We start from the raw sequence: 18,419 nt of genomic DNA, 5'->3' as shown, positions 1-18,419 counted from the left end.
TAAAATGTTTTGTTTAGTTAATAGTAATCTTCCAGTGTCAGTTTCTTTGTTTTGACAAATATACCATGATAATACGTTAACAATGAGGTAAACCAGGTGTCCGGTATATGGAAACTGTCTGTAGTACCCTTGGAACTTTTCTGTAAATCTAAAATTTTTCAAAAATAAAAAGGTTACTGGGGAAACAAATAAGTTAGTTATCATTGTCAAGTATAACCGAGAATCTAAGGCAGATTGAGGAATGGAAGAGTTTCTAGAGTATATAATTAGGTATTAGAGAAAGAGGAGATAATTTTCATAATTAGTTTTTTCCAGTAGGTGAAAAAGCACAAGAATAGTTTGAATTAGCAAATATATAGAAACCATTTATTTTGTTTATAAAAGTTAGATTATTGGAATGGTACTCAGAAGGGTTTTCTTTCAGAATACAGGAAGTGTTTACAGATTTGAAGGCATCATTATGTGAAATTTATTAGGTTGGTGCAAAGGTAATTGCAGCTTTTGCTATTACTTTCAATGGCAAAAATCACAATTACTTGTGTACCAACCTAATAATAGAAGGGAAATTAAAAACAGGGAAATTGCAGTATGATAAAAAATGTATGTCTTCTTTCATCATATAGTTAGCCCTCAGGTTTTTGCTTTTGTTTAGTATGAGATAAAAGATTATGCTGAAATCATGGACAAAATCAATGAATAATTTGTTTTATTTTATTTTGTCATGTTTTCTCAGGCATATTACAGTTTAACTTGACAGTAAACTTCTTGTAAGTAAATATATGTGTTACATATATGCAGAACTTCGTTTTACCTGATAAATGTAATACATGTTAATGGAGTTTTACTTTTGAAAGTAAAATATATTCAAAAGCGAAAATGATTTAGAAATTTGTATATTATATGTACATATACAATTTTGCCTCAGCACTCAGTTGTATAATCAGTGGTCAAATGAAATGGAAATGATGCTAATTACTGTAGTTGTTAAAGTGAAGTGTATAAAGTATGTAAATGGAACAAATTTTTTTTTCTTTTTTCTTTTTTTGCCCAACATGGGTAAAAGAGGAATAAATGGAGCAAATGTTTTGAGCACCACAGAGGCATTTTATATTTTTTTAACATTCACAGTTGAAAAACATATGTATATCTAATATAGAATTATATGTATTTAAATTTGGGAGTTTCCATGTTCTTTAGGGAAATATGCTAAAACAGTATGGTGTAGTAACTGAATCAGTAAACTTGTGTAGATTATTTATCTGTGTCAATTTATTAGAAAATAATATTTGTTGTAATTTACAACTTGCAAAGTAATTTATTATAAATGCCCTATCCATACTGCAGCAAAGCCTTTTGAAATTTCTGAATGTATATAAGACCGGTTGCGTGTTTTGGCATACGTTTTGTCAAAATAGCAAAGATGTTAATGCCTTGTGTCATTCTAACTATACCATCTTGTGATGCACCTAGCCAAATAAGAAAATCAAAGTACTAAATTTAGCTAGAGAGGATTGTAAATTTAGTATCTTAATGTTGGGATTCTTTTTGATGCCACTCATTCGATTTTCCCTTCCTTCCTTCCTTCCTTCCTTCCTTCCTTCCTTCCTTCCTTCCTTCCTTCCTTCCTTCTCTTTTTTCTTTTCTTTTCTTTTCTTCTTTCTTCTTTCTTTCTTTCTCCTTTCTTCCTCTTTCTTTCTTTCTCTCTCTCTCTCTCCTTTCTTTCCTTCTTTCCGTCTTTCTTTCTTTCTCTCTTGTCTTTTTCTTTTTCTCTTTTTCTTTCTCTTTTTCTTTTTCTTTTTCTTTTTGTTTTCTCACTCTGTCAGCCAGGCTGGAGTGCAGTGGCACAATGTCGCCTCACTGCAATCTCCACCTCCTGGGCTCAAGCAATTCTCCTGCCTTGGCCTCCCGAGTAGCTGGGATTGTAGGCATGTACCACCACGCCCAGCTAATTTTTGTATTTTATAGTAGAGACAGGGTTTCACTGTGTTGGCCAGGCTGGTCTCAAACTGCTTACCTCAGGTAATCTGCCCACCTTGGCCTCCCAGAGTGCTGGGATTATAGGCGTGGGCCACTGTGCCCAGTCAGCTTTCTCTCCAAAAACTTAAATTCCCATAAGAAATCACAACAAAGATACTAAAATTTAGAAACTACTTCCAAAGAATGACCTCAGGACTGTTTCTGAAACTGGGACATCTAAGCAGAAATGTGTAGTCTCTTCAGTTGCAGCTCAAATTCTATTTGTATTTGACCCAGGTTTCCAATCATTGTTACTGCCATTACTTCCGGAATGCATTGTGTATTTTCTTTTTGTTCGGGGATTAGTATTAAAAGTATCTTTTGAATTTTATGTGGAATTTCCATTTGAATTTTAGTTGAGGCTCATGTAGATTACCCTAGGAGTATAGATTAAAATATTTAAGAATTTGTAATTCTTCTTTATTTTGCAAATAAGATATTAAGTTTATCTACCACAATAGCATTTTATGTATCTTACTTTTATTCTACTATGAAAGTATTGTGGCCATTTTTTCCTTGGATTTATACATTGCAGTTTTTTTTCTCCTCTTAGTTTTGAACCATTAGTCTCAATGGTTTCTTCCTGGATGTGTATTTCTTCCTGTGTATGAGTTTTTAGGACACAATTTTAGTAACTAGTCACATAATTTATATATTATTTTACTTAATGGGATCATTCCTATAGTTTGCTACTAGAGAAGTTTCTCTGAACATGTAGAGTGCTGAAAAGATGTAACAGTTCTCAATATGTATACACCTAACACCACAGTACCCAATATATAAAGCAAATATTAGATCCAAAGCAAATATTATTAGGTTTGATTATTAGCATCTGTTCAATGCCGAGAGTGGGGTGTTGAAGTCCCCAACTAGCCAATACAATACACTGATAGTTGGGGACCTCAGCACCCCACTGTCAACATTAGGCAGATAATCTAGATAGAAAATCAAAAATTAATTTTGGATTTAAACTTCACTTTAGAGCCAGGCATCATAATCCTGACACTTTGAGAAGCTGAGGCAGGAGAATTGCTTGAGCCCAGGAGTTAGAGACTAGCTCAGGTAACATAGTGAGACCTCATCTTTACAAAAAATTTAAAAATTAGCCAGGTGTGGTGGCATACACCTGTGGCCTCAGCTACTCCGGAGGCTGAGGTAGGAGGATTGCTTATGCCTGGGAAGTTGAGGCTGCAGTGAACTGTGGTCACACCACTGCACTGCAGCCTGGTGGCAGAACAAGACACTGTCTCAATAAATAAATAAACTGTACTTTAGACCAAATGGATCTAACAGACATTTACAGAACATTTTATCCAGTAGTTGCAGGATACACATTCTTCTCATCAGCATATGGAACGTTCTCCAGGAAAAAATCATATGTTAGGCCACAAAACAAGTCTCAACAAATTTTAGAAAATTGAAATCATATTTATTGTCTTCTGACCACTATGGAATAAAACTAGAAATCAATAAAAAGAGAAATTTTGGAAACTGTACAAATACATGGAAATTAAACAAAGTGCTCCTGAACCTTTATTGGATCAATGAAGAAATTTAAGAAGGAAATTTAAAAATTTCTTGAAATCAATGAAAATGGAAACAGCATACCAAAACCTATGAGATACAGCAAAAACAGTACTAAGAGGTAAGTTTATAGCAATAGGTGCCTGTATTAAAAAAGCAGATTTCAAATAAACAATGTAATGATGTATTTTAAGAAACTAGAAAAGCAAGAACAGAGCCAAAATTAGAAGAATAAAGAAATAATAAAGATCAGAGTAGAACTAAACAAAATAGAGACTAAAAAAAAAAAAAACAAAAAAAAAACAGAGGATCAGAGAAATGAAAAACTGGTGCTTTGAAAAGATAAATCAATAGATCACTAGCTAGACTAACCAAGAAAAAACAAGACCCACATAAAATCAGACATAAAAGAGGAGACATTACAATTTATGAAACAGAAATACAGAAGATCATCAGAGACTGTCAGGAACAACTATATGTGAACAAGTTGGGAAACCTTGAGGGAATGGATACATTTTTGGACACATTACAGCATACCAAGAGTGAACCAGGAAGAAATAGGAAACCTGGCCAGGCACAGTGGCTCACACCTGAAATCCTAGCATTTTGGAAGGTCAAGGTGGGAGGAAGGCCTGAGCTCAGGAGGTCAAGACCAGCCTGGGCAACAGTGAGACTTTGTCTCTATTTTAAATTTTTTAAAAAGGAAACCTGAGCAGACCAACCAATCACAAGTAACAAGATTGAATCTGTAATGTAAAGGTCTGCCAATAAAGAAAAGCCCAGGTCTGGATGGCTTTACTGCTGAATCCTGCCATACGTAGAAAGAAATACTAACACCAATTCTTCTCAAACTAGTTCAAAAATTTGAAGAAGGGGAAATTCTTCCTCACTCATTCTATGAAGTCAGCTTTATCCTGATACCAAAATCAGACAGGACACAACAAAAAAAGAACTACAGGTCAGCATCACTGATGAACATAGACACAAAAATCCGCAACAAAATAATAACAAATCGAAACCAACAAAACATGAAAAAAAAAAAAATACACCACGATCAAGTGAAATTTATACTAGGGCCAGGCACAGTGGCTCACACCTATAATACCAGCAGCACTTTGGAAGGCTGAGGTGGGCAGATCGCTTGAGCCCGGGAGTTTGAGACTATCCTGGGCAACATGGTGAAACCCTGTCTCTACAAAAAAATTAAAAAATTAGCTGGGTGTGGTGGCATGCACCTGTAGTCCCTCCTGCTTGGGAGGCTTAGGTAGGAGGATGGCTTGAGCCCGGGAGGTGGAGGTTACAGTAAGCCGAGATCATGCCACTGTACTCGAGCCTGGGTGGCAGAGTGAGACCCTGTCTCAAAAAAAAAACTTATTTCAGGGGTACAAGGATTGTTCATTATATGCAAATCAATAAATGTGATTTATCACATCAACAGAATGAAAGACAAAAACCATATGATCATCTCAGCTAACACAGAAAAGTTATTTGATAAAATTCAATGTCCCTTCATGATAAAAACTCTTGACAAATTAATCACAGAAGGACCATACCTCAAAAGACAAGGATGCCTATTTTTACTACTCCTGCTCAACATAGTACAGAAAGTTCTAGCCATAACAATCAGGCAAGGTAAAGAAATAAAAGGCACCAAATTAGGAAAAAAGAGGTCAATTTGTCCCTTTTTCGCAGATGACATGATATATATATGGAAAAACCTGAAGACTCCAGCAAAAAAACTGTTAGAACTGATAAACAAATTTAGTAAAGTTGCAGATTTTTTTTAAAAACACACAAAAAAATCAATAGCATTTCTGTGCACCAATAACAACTAGCTGACAAAGAAAACAAGAACACAGTCCCATTTATTATGGCTACCAAAAAGAATACTAATAAATTTAACCAAAGAAGTAAAGGTTCTATAGGAGGAAAACTAGAAATTACTGATAAAATTAACGGAAGTAAACAGTGGAAATAGACAAATGGAGATATCCCATGTTCATGGATCAGAAAAATTAATATTGTTAAAATGGCCATATTTTCCAATACAATCTAAAGATTCATAGCAATTCATAACAAAATACCTATGACATTCTTCATGGAAATAGAAAAAAAATTGTAAACTTCATGTGGAACCACAAAAGAGCCTAAATAACCAAAGCAGTCCTGAGCAAAAAGAACAACTGGAGACATCACACTACCTGAGGTCAAAATAATACTAGAAAACTTTAGTAACCAAATCAGTATGGTGTTGGTATAAAAACAGACACACAGGCTGAGCAAAACAATACTACAAAGCTTTAGTAACCAAATCAACATGGTATTGGTATAAAAACAGACACACAGGCTGAGCATGATGGCTTGCTCTTCTAATCTCAACATTTTGGGAGGCTGAGATAGGAGGATCACTTGAGCCCAGAACTTTGAGTCCAGCCTGGGCAAGATAGTGAAACCCCATCTCTACAAATTGGCTGAGATAGGAGGATCACTTGAGCCCAGAACTTTGAGTCCAGCCTGGGCAAGATAGTGAAACCCCATCTCTACAAATTAGCAAATCATGGTGGCGCATGCCTGTTGTCCTAGTAGCTTGGGAGGCTGAGATGGGAGGATCATTTGAGCCTGGAAGCTCAAGACTGCAGTGAGCCATAATCATACCACTGCACTCCAGCCTGGATGACAGTGAGACCCTGTCTCAAAAAAAAAAAAAAAAAAAAAAAAGTTGTAGGACAGATACTCTGGGACATTGGTCTGGGAAAAAATTTTATGACTAAGACCTCAAAAGCACAGGCAACCAAAGCAAATAGACAGAAGGGACTGTGTAAACTAAAAAGGTTCTGCACAGCAAAGGAAACAACAGAGTAAAGAGACAGCCTACAGAATGAGAGAAAGTATTTGCAAACTATTCATGAAATGAGACTAATATCCAAAATATATAAGGAACTCAGGAAGAAAAAAAATAGTTTCATATCTGAGTAGACATTTCTCAAAAGAAGACATACAAATGACCGGCAGATATATATTTTAAATGCTCAACATCACTAATCATCAGGGAGATGCAAATCAAAACCACAATAAGCAATCATCTTTCCCCAGTTAGAATGGCTGTTATGGAAAAGACAGTAACAAATGCTGGTGAGGATGCAAGGAAAAGGAAGCTCTTATACACTGTTGGTGGGAATGTAAATTAGTACAGCCATTATGCAAAACAGTACGGAGGTTTCTCAAAAACCTAAAACTAGAACTACCATATGATATAGCAGTCCCACTGCTGGGTATTTATCCAAAGGAAAGGAAGTCAATATGTCAGAGATAGATACCTATACCCCCCATGTTTATTGCAGCACTATTTTTAATAGCCAAGATATGGAATCATGACTTAAAGTATACATCAGTGGATGAATGGATAAAGAAAATGTGATATATATACACAATGGAATTCTGTTCTGCCTTATTTTTTATGAAAATGAAATTCTGTCATTTGCAGCCACATGGATAGAATTGAGATCATTATGCTAAATAAGCCAGGCCCAGAAAGACAAATTCACATGTTCTTACTGATGTGGGAACTAAAAAAAAGTTCACCTTTAGCCAGGAGTCATGATGCACCCCTGTAGTCCCAGCTACATGGGAGGCTGAGGCAGGAGGATTGTTTGAGTCCAGGAGATTGATTCCAGTCTGGGCAGCATAGCAAGATGCCATCTCAAAAAAATAAAAAGTAGAATGGTAGTTACTAGAGGCTGGGAAGGGTGTATGAGAAGGGTTCCAGGAAGATTTGAAGACAGACTGGTTAATGGATATAGACATACAATTAGACGAAATAAGTTCTAGTGTTTGATAGCATACAGGAGTGACTGTAGTTAACAACGATATATATTTCAAAATAACTAGAAGAGAAGATTTGAAATGTTCTTGACACTAAATGATGAATAATGTTCGGGCTGATGGACATCCTGCGTACCTTCATTTTGTCATTACAGGTTGTATGCATGTATCAAAATACTACATGTGCCCCATAAATATGTACAAATATTATGTATCAATAAAAAGGGATCTGTAATTTATGAGTAATAAAATTTTTTAAAGATCATTTACTGGCCAGGTGCTGTGGCTCATGCCTGTAATCCCAGCACTTTGGGAGGCCGAGGCGGGTGGATCACGAGGTCGGGAGATCGAGACCATCCTGTCTGACATGGTGAAACCCTGTCTCTACTAAAAATACAAAATAAATTAGCCAGGTGTGGTGGCGGGTGCCTATAGTCCCAGCTACACAGGAGGCTGAGGCAGGAGAATGGCGTGAACCTGGGAGGTGGAGCTTACAGTGAGCCAAGATTGTGCCACTGCAGTCCAGCCTGGGCGACAGAGCAAGACTCCGTCTCAAAAACAAAAGACATTTATCTTCTAAAAAGTAATTATATAAAAAGTAAAAGTAGAATTTATTCCTTTTACTTTTCTATTCCTAGGTAATACATTGTATGCAACTGGATCCTGCAAGAATCATTTATCAAGAAATTCTCTTGCTGGTACTTTATTTCGGTGGGAACAAGATGAAATACCAAGGTTAGTTAATGTTGTAAAGGAAATGAAAATTTTACATAAATCCTAGTTGTGATCAGAAATCAGTGGTTACCATGATTAAATTTTAACCTTTTATTGTGTTGGATCTTTTTAATCTATACACTTATCAAAAAAAGCAAACCTTGACATTAGTGTATTACAAGGAATAAACTATTTAAAAAACAGACCATGAAAATGTACCTAGTTATTACCTACTTAACAAAAGGAATACGAGGTAGATATTGTTATACTTTTCTGCAGCATTCATCTTCATTGTCCGTTCTAATTTGATATCCTATAACTTGTAAAAAAAATTTACATTTATGATAAAATAGTAATTTAAAAGAAAAATCTAAATATTTTTAATAAAAACCCCTAAAATTTATAAATATTAAATATGTAATTATTTTGACATGCTGTTTTTGAATAATATAATTTGTAATTTATTTGTTTCATTATTGATTAGACTTTTTTTGGAGACAGTATATTCCAAATGCTTGGATTTTTCTGTTTCAAAGCAGCTGTGTATTTGCTTATGCAAATTTTTTACTACATTTTCTATCTACTGGTGCTAATTTTTAATTAGCTCCTGTTCTGAATGTCTGAAGCAGTTTTGAAATAAGGGCAAGTTGTAAATTTCTACTGTGAGATTATATTTTTTGATGTTATTGTTTCCCTCCTTTCTCTCAAATGTGCTACTTCTGCAATATGAATCCTTGACATTTACGACATAGTTATTTCAAATTACGAAACTTTTTTATATAAGAAAACTGTTGATCATAAACATTTTTAAATCTGTTCAATTTCTGTTAAGTTGTATGAATGAAGAGGACAATTCACATTTTGTTTTTGTCAAGACAAGGTCTTGCTCTGTTGCCCAGACCAGAGTTCAGTGGCACAATCTCAGCTCACTGCAACCGCTGCCTTCTGGTCTCAAGTAATCCTCCCACCTTAGCCTCCCAAGTATCTAGGACTACAGGTGTGCAACACCATGCCTGGCTAATTTTTACAAATTTTTTGTAGAGATGAGGTCTTACTGTATTGCTCAGCCTCCCGAGTATCTGGGTCTACAGGTGTGCAACACCATGCCTGACTAATTAAAAAATTTTTTTTGTAGAGATGAGGTCTCACTGTGTTGCTCAGGCTGGCCTCCCAAGCCAAAGTTGGGATCACATTCATGAGCCACCAAGCCCAGCTGACAATCTACATTGGGAAATATTTTTTCTGAAAGAGAAAGGGATATATTACGATAGGTTGACTAATATATTCCTTCTCTGTCAATGGTGAAAAGAGATGTGTGTATGAGTATCTAAATATATACCTGTGAGTACATATATACATATATTATTTAAGTTGTAAAAATTCTGTGGTTTAACAAACTTAACATAAAATATTCCATCAAAATTTCCTTTAAAATAGACAATGGAAAATGAAGTTTTGCTAACATGTTTTTCTTAAAACGTTAAAAAGTGTTTCAAGGCCAGGGCACAATGGCTCACACCTGTAATCCCAGCACTTTGGGAGGCCGAGGTGGGCAGATCACTTGAGGACAGGAGTTCAAGAACAGCCTGGCCAACATGATGAAACCCTTTCTCTACTAAAAATACAAAACTTAACTGTGCATGATGGCACATGCTTATAATCCCAGTTACTTGGGAGGCTGAGGCAGGAGAATCACTTGACCCGGGATGTGGAGGTTGAGGTGAGCTGAGATCGCACCACTGCACTCCAGCCTGGGCGACGGAGTGAGACTCCATCTCAAAAGAAACAAAAACAAAGTGTTTGAAATAAAAAGTTAATGAAATGTGTCATCACCCACTTTGTAGTAAAATTATGGATCTCCCCTTTTCCACTTGGTGTCCATTTTTGTACAAGTCCTAAATTTTGGAATGAGTAAACTAGGAGCCACACTAGATGTTATCTCTTCATTCTGTTAAGTAGGATCAATTATGTGGTATCTTCCTTATCTTCTCTTTTGGGGCACTGATGAAAAGCAAATGCTTTTGAGTCAAAGATCCTGAATGGGAAACAATCCTTTGTAGTTCTTACAAAAATTAATGACCTTGTGGTACCATTACTTTTCCTAGCTATGATCCCACTGTTGATCATTCATGTAGTTTATCAATTCTGTAGTTATGAAGAATTTTAAAGTATTCCCCATCTCAGCAGTAGTTGAGGGCAGGAAGAATGGTGAGTTATCATTTGCCCATTTCTCCGTGTGCTCACCTTCCCTTATCTGTTATTGCACGTTCTCCCTTGTTTTTTGAATACTGAAAAAGATGTCTCTAGGCAACTGATTTCATATGTGCATAGTTTTTTATGCATTACTCTGTGGTTTTTATATTATCCTATCCCATTCTGCCCCAGGTATGACCGTATGCTAAAATGTTTTATATTCCTTTTTATATAAAATCTTATGAACCAAAATATATAGAATATACTTCAATAGGATCTTAATAGGGTTGTCAGTATATGTCTTGTATTTTTCTCATCCTATTTTTCTTTATATATACACAAAGTATCAATTTTGTCATGAATAATTGTGTATTAATCAGGTTTTCTGGGTACCAGCTAAACATAAGATAATTGTATAAGAAAAATCTTAGAAAATTTGCTCTCACATAATATGTTTTTTATATCCTTTAATTGCAGCTCTTTAATATTGGAAGGTATTGAACCACAAAGTACATGTGAATTAGAAGTGGATGCTGTAGCTGCTGATATCTTAAATCGTCTGGACATTGAAGGTTCATACACAATTATTCTTAATACATGTTTTTATTTTTTTAAATGAATGACCGGCCGGGTGTGGTGGCTCACATCTGTAATTCCAGCACTTTGGGAGGCCAGGGTGGGTGGATCATGAGGTCAGATCAAGACCATCCTGGCCAACATGGTGAAACCCCATCTCTACTAAAATATAGAATAAATTAACTGAGCGTGGTGGCGGACACCTGTTGTCCCAGCCACTCGTGAGACTGTGGCAGGGGAATTGCTTGAGCCCGGGCAGCGGAGGTTGCAGTGAGCCAAGATCGCACCACTGCACTCCAGCCTGGTGACAGAGCAAGACTCTGTCTCAAAAAAAAAAAAAAAAAAAAAAAAAATTAATGACCAAAGTAGAATAGAAAAAGTAGGAAAGAAAACTTTACTAAGGAACTAAGATATTATAGAAGGGGGATACGAAATGTTATAAAGATTGCTTCTATACTTCTACTGAGATAGTAATTAGTTTTTTGTTTATATTTTTGTCCAAATGACTATATTTGAATAGATACACTAAAATAAGTGTGACACTAAATAAAATTAGCTAATATAAAGTAATTTAATGTACTCTGCCTTTTAATTTCTTAATTTTCATATTGTATATCAGCAAGGGTATTCTTAGGTCTATTGACTGTCATCAGATGTTTGAACTGTATTCACTTGCTGGATTTTGGGGAACCACTAGGAAGAAAGCTAAAAAAGGAGTAACATAATAAGTGTAGGTTGGGATAATTTGTCCACTTTATTACACAAAATATATGATAGATTTTTTTAAAGGCAGTATTTATTAAAGAAAAGTTTAGATTTTTTTACTTTGACCCTGTAATATTGAAATATTATTGTGATTACAGCTCAAATTGGTGGAAACCCTGGTCTACAGGCTATATGGGAAGATGAAAAGCAACGGCGAAGAAACAGAAATGAAACTTCTCAAATTAGCCAGCCTGAGTCACAAGGTATAAACCTAATAGTGCTTTGATTATTCTTTTAAACCAAGTATTTTAATGGGAAAGTTTGTCATTGAGTTGTTCCTTTGACATTAGATTTTACTTTTCCAATGACCTTTTGTTTTGTATTTTTCTTGTTGTCATTGCTGTACAGCCAGTATTTATATTTATAACTATCTCCAAATTGTCACTTATTATCTGTCTCTCTGTAAGAAGTTGACATTTTTACTATTCTTTGTTTTTAGTGTACCTTGTCTTCTTGCCTCACTTTTTTGTTTTCATTCTCTAGTGTGTTCTAGCCCTCTGTATTTCCAAATGAGCTATAGAAAACTCACAGAAGATCATGAATTTCAACTTAGGAACACTGTTTAATACATTAAGCTTTGAAAATGTAGCCATTGAAATGCTGCCCACAGTTTATTTTCTGAGTATGTCATATAAGCTCTCACTTTGTTCATTACGTACAGCTCTAAAGAAATACTCATTACTAAATGGTGCCACATTCAAAAAGAATTTGAGGGGGTTCAGATAATACCATGGATACAACAGAATTTTAAAAATAAAGGTAAAAGAATGAAAGACATCATTCAAAAGACAGATATATTATTTCAAAACACAGCAGTAAGCCTATAGCGAAGTTCAATTAAAATTGTTACATCTTAGGCACTAAAATGTTTTGATAAACTTTGAGTGCCTTTTATTTTAAAAATAGAAATATATTTTATAAGGGGATTATTTTTAGTTTTAGGATACAGTGTATTTATAGGTAGAGAACAGTTTTTCTGTTTCAGATTTAGATTATAATTATAGAACTTAATCTTGAACTGAGTTTAAATGCCTAATTTTGTAACTTTAGTAACAACCATTTCTCTTTTGTGTGATTCTATAGTAAGACTACAGTTTGGTTGTATTATATATATTTAGAGAAAGATAAGAAATTGCTACCATTTTTAAAGCTACTTTAGGAGAAAGGAAAATATTTCATTCATTTGCTATCTACATTTTTTAATGCACTTTTAAAATTCAAAGATCACAGGTTTGTGCCAGCAACAGAAAGTGAAAAAAAATTTCAGAAGAGACTTCAGGAAATTCTCAAACAGAATGATTTCTCTGTGTAAGTGGTTATTTATTATAGATCTCAGAACTAATTTTATTCCTTTGTTATCTAGTCTGTTATAAAGGATATGTTTTAATTAAGCAGAACATTATCAGGATCTGTGGACTACAGTGATGGATCCCAGGAGTTCTCTGCTGAGTTAACATTGCACTCTGAGGTTCTGTCTCCTGAAATGCTTCAGTGTACACCAGCCAATATGGTAGAGGTTCACAAAGACAAAGAATCAAGCAAAGGTAAGATTTGCTTTTCATGTATAAAGAAACTACTAGAACATATATCTAGCACTGAGATGTTAATATTTGATTGAGTTTGCTAGGAATTTTTTTCCCTACGAAATAAATATAGTGGATATAGCAAAAATGTCTCCCATTCTGTCACCCTTTCTGCATCTCTAAAGGTAAGGAGTAACCTGAAGTTAGTGCAAACTGTTACCATATATAATTTTTATATTTTCTTATAATGTTTGCCCACCATATATACCATTGTTTTAAGTTTTTAATTTTACATAAATGATGTTCTACTTGGCGTAGATGAAGCAACTTGCTTTTTTCAGTCAGCATTATATTTTTAAGCAACTTGAGGTTTAATTTATATAGCATAAAATTCAGTCATTTTAAGTGTATAATTCAGTGATTTATAGTAAATTTACAAAGTTGTGCAAACATCTCCACAATCCAATTTTAGAATGTTTCCATCAGTCCACAGGATCCCTTGTGTCCATTTGCAGTTATGCCTGTTTCTACCTCAAACCCCAAGTAACCACTAATAATACATGGGCCTTGTGTAGATACTGTGTATTATGTAAGTGAAACCATACAATATATAGTATTTTGTGTCTGGCTTCTTTTACTTAACATAATACTTTCAAGGTTTATACATGTTGTAGTATCTATCAGTATGTATGGAGATACCACATTTTGTTAATCCGTTTATCAGTTGATCAACATTTGAGTTGTTTTCACTTTTGATTGGTAAGAATAGTGCCGCTGGCCAGGTGCAGTGGTTCATGCCTGTAATCTCAGCAATCTGAGAGGCTGAGGCGGGCGGATCACCTAAGGTCAGGAGTTGGCAACCAGCCTGGCCAACATGGTGAAACTCTGTCTCTACTACAAATACAAAAATTAGCCGGGCGTGGTGGCGCACACCTGTAATCCCAGCTACTCAGGAGGCCAAGGCAGGAGAATGGCTTGAACCTGGGAGGTGGAGGTTGCAGTGAGCCAAGATCATGCCACTGCACTCCAGCCTGGGCGACAGAGCAAAACTCCATCTCAAAAACAAAAAACAAACAAACAAAAAACAAAAAAAAGTGCTGCTATAAGCAGTAAAGCATAAATTTTAGGATAAATATCATAAAAAGAGTTGTAAAATGATATAAATAGTAACAAACGAAACAGTTTAAGAATAAACTTCACTAAAAAGATTACCTCTGCCAAGCAAAAGAATTGCTAGGGCATGTGGTATATTTGTATTTAATTTTAAAATAAACTCCCAAGCTGTTTTTAAAGTGACAGCCATGTTTTACTTTCCCACCAGCAATATAGGAGAGTTTCTCAGGCTCTCCATCCTCACTAACACTTGTTATTATCTGTCTTTTTTAATGTAGTCATCCTAGTGTGTGAAATAGAATCTTACTGTGGTTTTAATTTTCATTACCCTCATTACTACTAATGTTGAGCATCTTTTATGTCAACATTATAACTTTGAAATTTATCCTTGTTCATTCATTTTAGCTGCTGATGACTGTTCCATTTTAAGACTAACCAACAGTGTTATCTATTTCTCAACAAGTCTTGACTTTTGGTCTTTACTTTTTACTGATGGTCTTTACTTTTGCACTTAGTGCTATATCTGTCTCTTTATGGCTATATGCAGGAGTTTCTCTACCAAACAGCAGAAGAGTGAGCTGCTGAATATTCGGGTGTATGCATTGTACTCTACCTAGATAGCATCTGTTCTAACAGTTTTTTTATAATGCAATTAGCTTATACATGGTTAGTAAACAAGACAATAATAAAAGTTTTACTCAGAAGTCACATTGTATCGTACGCAATTTTACTAGGCAAGCGAAGCCTCAACATTTGATAGCATCAAATAATAAGTATAAAATAATAGATGTAAAAGATTTGCCGCTCTGATTCTTTGAAATAGTGTCTCTGAATTTTAATCTACATTTCCTAATTACTAACGAATTTGAGCATCTTTAAAGGCCATTTGGGTTTCTCTGTGAATTATGTTATTTGCTCATTTTCTATTGAGTCATTTCTTTTTCTTATTTGTAGGAGTTCTTCATATTTTCTAGATATTAAGTCTTTGTCAGTTATACTTATTGTAGAGATATTTTCTCTCCATCTAGGCTTGTCTTGTAAAAATCTTCAAAACAAAATGTTAACTTCTTTTCCCCCCCATTTGAAAAAAAAAAAAAAAAAAAAGGCTATCCTTGGAGTTTGACATGTCTTCAGTTTTAATGTCAAGTTTACAATATTCCTTTATGGTTTAGTTTTGGTATATGATTTATGAGACCTTCCCTACCCTGATGTAATGAAAATTTTAAGTATTCATTTTAAGGCTCATGTGTGCTTACAATTTGATTTTTCATATTTAGGTCTTTAATGCATTTGAAATTTTACTTTTTACTTTTAATTTTTTGTTAATTTTTTTGGGTACATAGTAGGCATATATATTTATGGGGTACATGAGAGATTTTTATACAGGCATACAATGTAATCACATCAGGATAAATGGGGTATCCATAACCTCAAGCATTTATTTCTTTGTGTTACAAACATTCCAGTTATACTTTTAGTTATTTTTAAATGTACAATAGATTATTGTTGACTGTAGTGACCCTGTTCTGCTATCAAATACTAGATCTTATTCCTTCGATTTTTTTGTACTCATTAACCACCCCACTTCCCCACCCCCCACCCTACTACCCTTCCTAGCTTCTGGTAACCATCATTCTACTCTCCATCTCCATGAGTTCCATTGTTTTAATTATTAATTAGCCCCCACGAGTGAGTGAGAACATGCAAAGTTTGTCTTTCTGTGCCTGGCATATTTCACGTAACATAATGTCCTCCACTTCCATCCATGTTGTTGCAGATGGCATGATCTCACTCTTTTTATGGCTGAGTAGTACTCCATTGTGTAAATGTACCACATTTTCTTTATCCATTCATCTGTTGATGGACACTTAGATTGCTTCCAAATCTTGGCTGTTGTGAATAGGACTGTGATAAACATGGGAGTGCAGATATCTCTTCAACTCGACATATCAATTTAATTTCCTTTGGATAAATACCGAGTAGAGAGATTGCTGGATTATATGGTAGTTCTATCTTTAGTTTATTAAGGAACCTCCATACTGTTCTCCATAGTGGCTGTACTAATTTACATTTCTGCCAACAGTGTACAAGAGTTCCCTTTCCTCCACATCATTGCCAGCATTCATTACTACCTGTCTTTTGGATAAAAGCCATTTTTACTGGGGTGAGATGATTTCTCATTGTAATTTTGATTTGCATTTCTCTGATGATCAGTGATGTTGAGCACCTTTTCACCTGTTTACCATTCGTATATCTTCTTTTGAGAAATGTCTGTTCAGATCTTTTGCCCATTTTTTAATTGGATTATTAGATTTTTTACTATTGAGTCATATATATTTTGGTTATTAATTCCTTGTCAGATGGATAGTTTGCAGATATTTTCTCCCACTCTGTGGGTTGTCTCTTCACTTCGTTGATTGTTTCCTTTGCTGTGCAAAAGCTTTGTATAATAACTTGATATGATCCCATTTGTCTACTTTTGCTTTGATTGCCTGTGCTTTGGGGATATTTCCCAAAAAATCTTTGCTCAGGCGAATATTCTAGAGAGTTTCCCCAATGTTTTCTTTTAGTAGTTTCGTAGTTTGAATCTTAGATTTAAGTCTTTAATTAATTTTGATTTGATTTCTGTATATGGTGAGAGATCAGGGTCTAGTTTCATTCTTCTGCATGTGGATATCCAGCGTTTTCTCAGTACCATTTATTTGAAGAAATTGTTCTTTCCCCCAAGGTATGTTCTTGGCACCTTCATCAAAAAAGAGTTCACTGTAGTTATGGATTTATTTCAGGGTTCTCTGTTCCATTGGTCTGTGTGCCTGTTTTTATGCCAGTATCATGCTGTTTTGATTACTATTGCTCTGTAGTATAACTTGAAGTCAGGTAATGTGACCTCCAGTTTTATTCTTTTTGCTCAGAGTGGCTTTGGTTATTCGGGGTCTTTTGTGGTTCCATGTAAATTTTAGGATTTTTTTTTTCTATTTCTGTGAAGAATAACATCGGTGTTTTGATAGGGATTGCTTTGAATCTGTAGATTGCTCTGAGTAGGTATGGACATTTTATCAGTATTGATTATTCCAATCCATGAACTTGGAATATCTTTTTCATTTTTTGGTGTCGTCTTCCGTTTCTTGCATCAATATTTTATAGTTTTGATTGTAGGGATGTTTCACTTCTTTGATTAAGTTTATTCCTAGGTATCTTATTTGTAGCTATTGTAAATGGGATTACTTTCTTGATTTCTTGTTCAGATTGTTCACTGTTGGCATATAGAAGTGCTACTGATTTTCTATGTTGATTTTCTATCCTGCAACTTCGCTGAATTTGTTTTTTAGTGGAGTCTGTAGGTTTTTCCAAATATAAGATCATATAAGGATAATTTGACTTCTTCCTTTCCAATTTGGATGCAGTTTATTTATTCCTTTCTTTTGTCTGATTACTCTAACTAGGACTTCCAGTACTGTTTTGAATAACAGTGGTGAAACTAGGCATCCTTGTCTTGTTCCAGATCTTAGAGAACAGGCTTTCAATTGTTCCCAGTGCTGTGAATGCACTGGGTCACACCTGAAGTCAGCATGTCCCTGGATCTCACCCGAGGGCTGCAGCAAGTACTGCCTGAGTGTCACTTGTGTTTACTCAAGGCCAAAGGGCTCTGTAGTGGGCAAGTAATGAACCCTGCCAGGTCTGAGTCCTTCCTTTCAAGGCAGCAGGTTCCCTTTTGGTCCAGGGCGTGTTTAGAGTTGTCATCCAGGAGTTAGGGCCTGGAATATGTGTGTCACGACTCTACCTCCTCTACTGTGGCTGAGCTGGTATCCAAGTTGCAAGATAAAGTCCTCTTCGCTCTTCCCTCTCGTGTCCTCTCATTGTAGGAAAGAGTCTTCTGGAGCTGTGAGTTGTACTGCCTGGGACTGTGCGGGGTGGGGAAGAGGGGTCACAAGTAATTCCTTGGCTGCCCCAGCTACTCTCTCACTAGGTGTGTGTACCCCAAGTCTACTGGCTCCAAGTCCAGCACGGTACTGGGACTTGCCCAAGAATTGCAGTCCTTGTGGATAAGACTGCCTTTCAACTTTATTTAGGATCCCAAAGTGCTTTAGCCCATAGTAGTAAGGCTGGCTGCACCTCAGGTTCTGGACTGCTGTATTGGGCAGTTTGCCTCTGACTGGGGCTGGTCGAATCCTC

At 35.5% G+C, this 18,419-nt stretch overlaps 1 protein-coding gene across 7 annotated transcripts in view; it reads left to right on the top strand.

Annotated features, from left to right (window-relative positions):
• Nucleotides 1–18,419, top strand: part of REV3L (REV3 like, DNA directed polymerase zeta catalytic subunit) — a 190,881-nt gene that overhangs the window by 87,025 nt on the left and 85,437 nt on the right. For 5 of the 7 annotated variants that reach the window (XR_005241308.2, XM_008007323.3, XM_008007326.3 and 2 more), the window contains 5 exons: nucleotides 8,001–8,097; nucleotides 10,747–10,841; nucleotides 11,709–11,813; nucleotides 12,834–12,918; nucleotides 13,003–13,154. Coding sequence is in view for 6 of the 7 variants with exons in the window: in XM_008007323.3 (XP_008005514.3) it covers nucleotides 8,001–8,097; nucleotides 10,747–10,841; nucleotides 11,709–11,813; nucleotides 12,834–12,918; nucleotides 13,003–13,154 (534 nt within the window). In the remaining variant the exon portion in view is untranslated. The remainder of the gene's footprint in view (nucleotides 1–8,000; nucleotides 8,098–10,746; nucleotides 10,842–11,708; nucleotides 11,814–12,833; nucleotides 12,919–13,002; nucleotides 13,155–18,419) is intronic. The other 2 variants (XM_008007324.3, XM_008007327.3) reach the window with 1 other exon arrangement.

Source organism: Chlorocebus sabaeus, chromosome 13, assembly GCF_047675955.1.
Source record: "Chlorocebus sabaeus isolate Y175 chromosome 13, mChlSab1.0.hap1, whole genome shotgun sequence".
In the NCBI taxonomy this organism is placed as follows: domain Eukaryota; kingdom Metazoa; phylum Chordata; class Mammalia; order Primates; family Cercopithecidae; genus Chlorocebus; species Chlorocebus sabaeus.
Note: the sequence above shows the minus strand (reverse complement) of the source record. Positions and strands in the feature narration are given on the sequence as shown.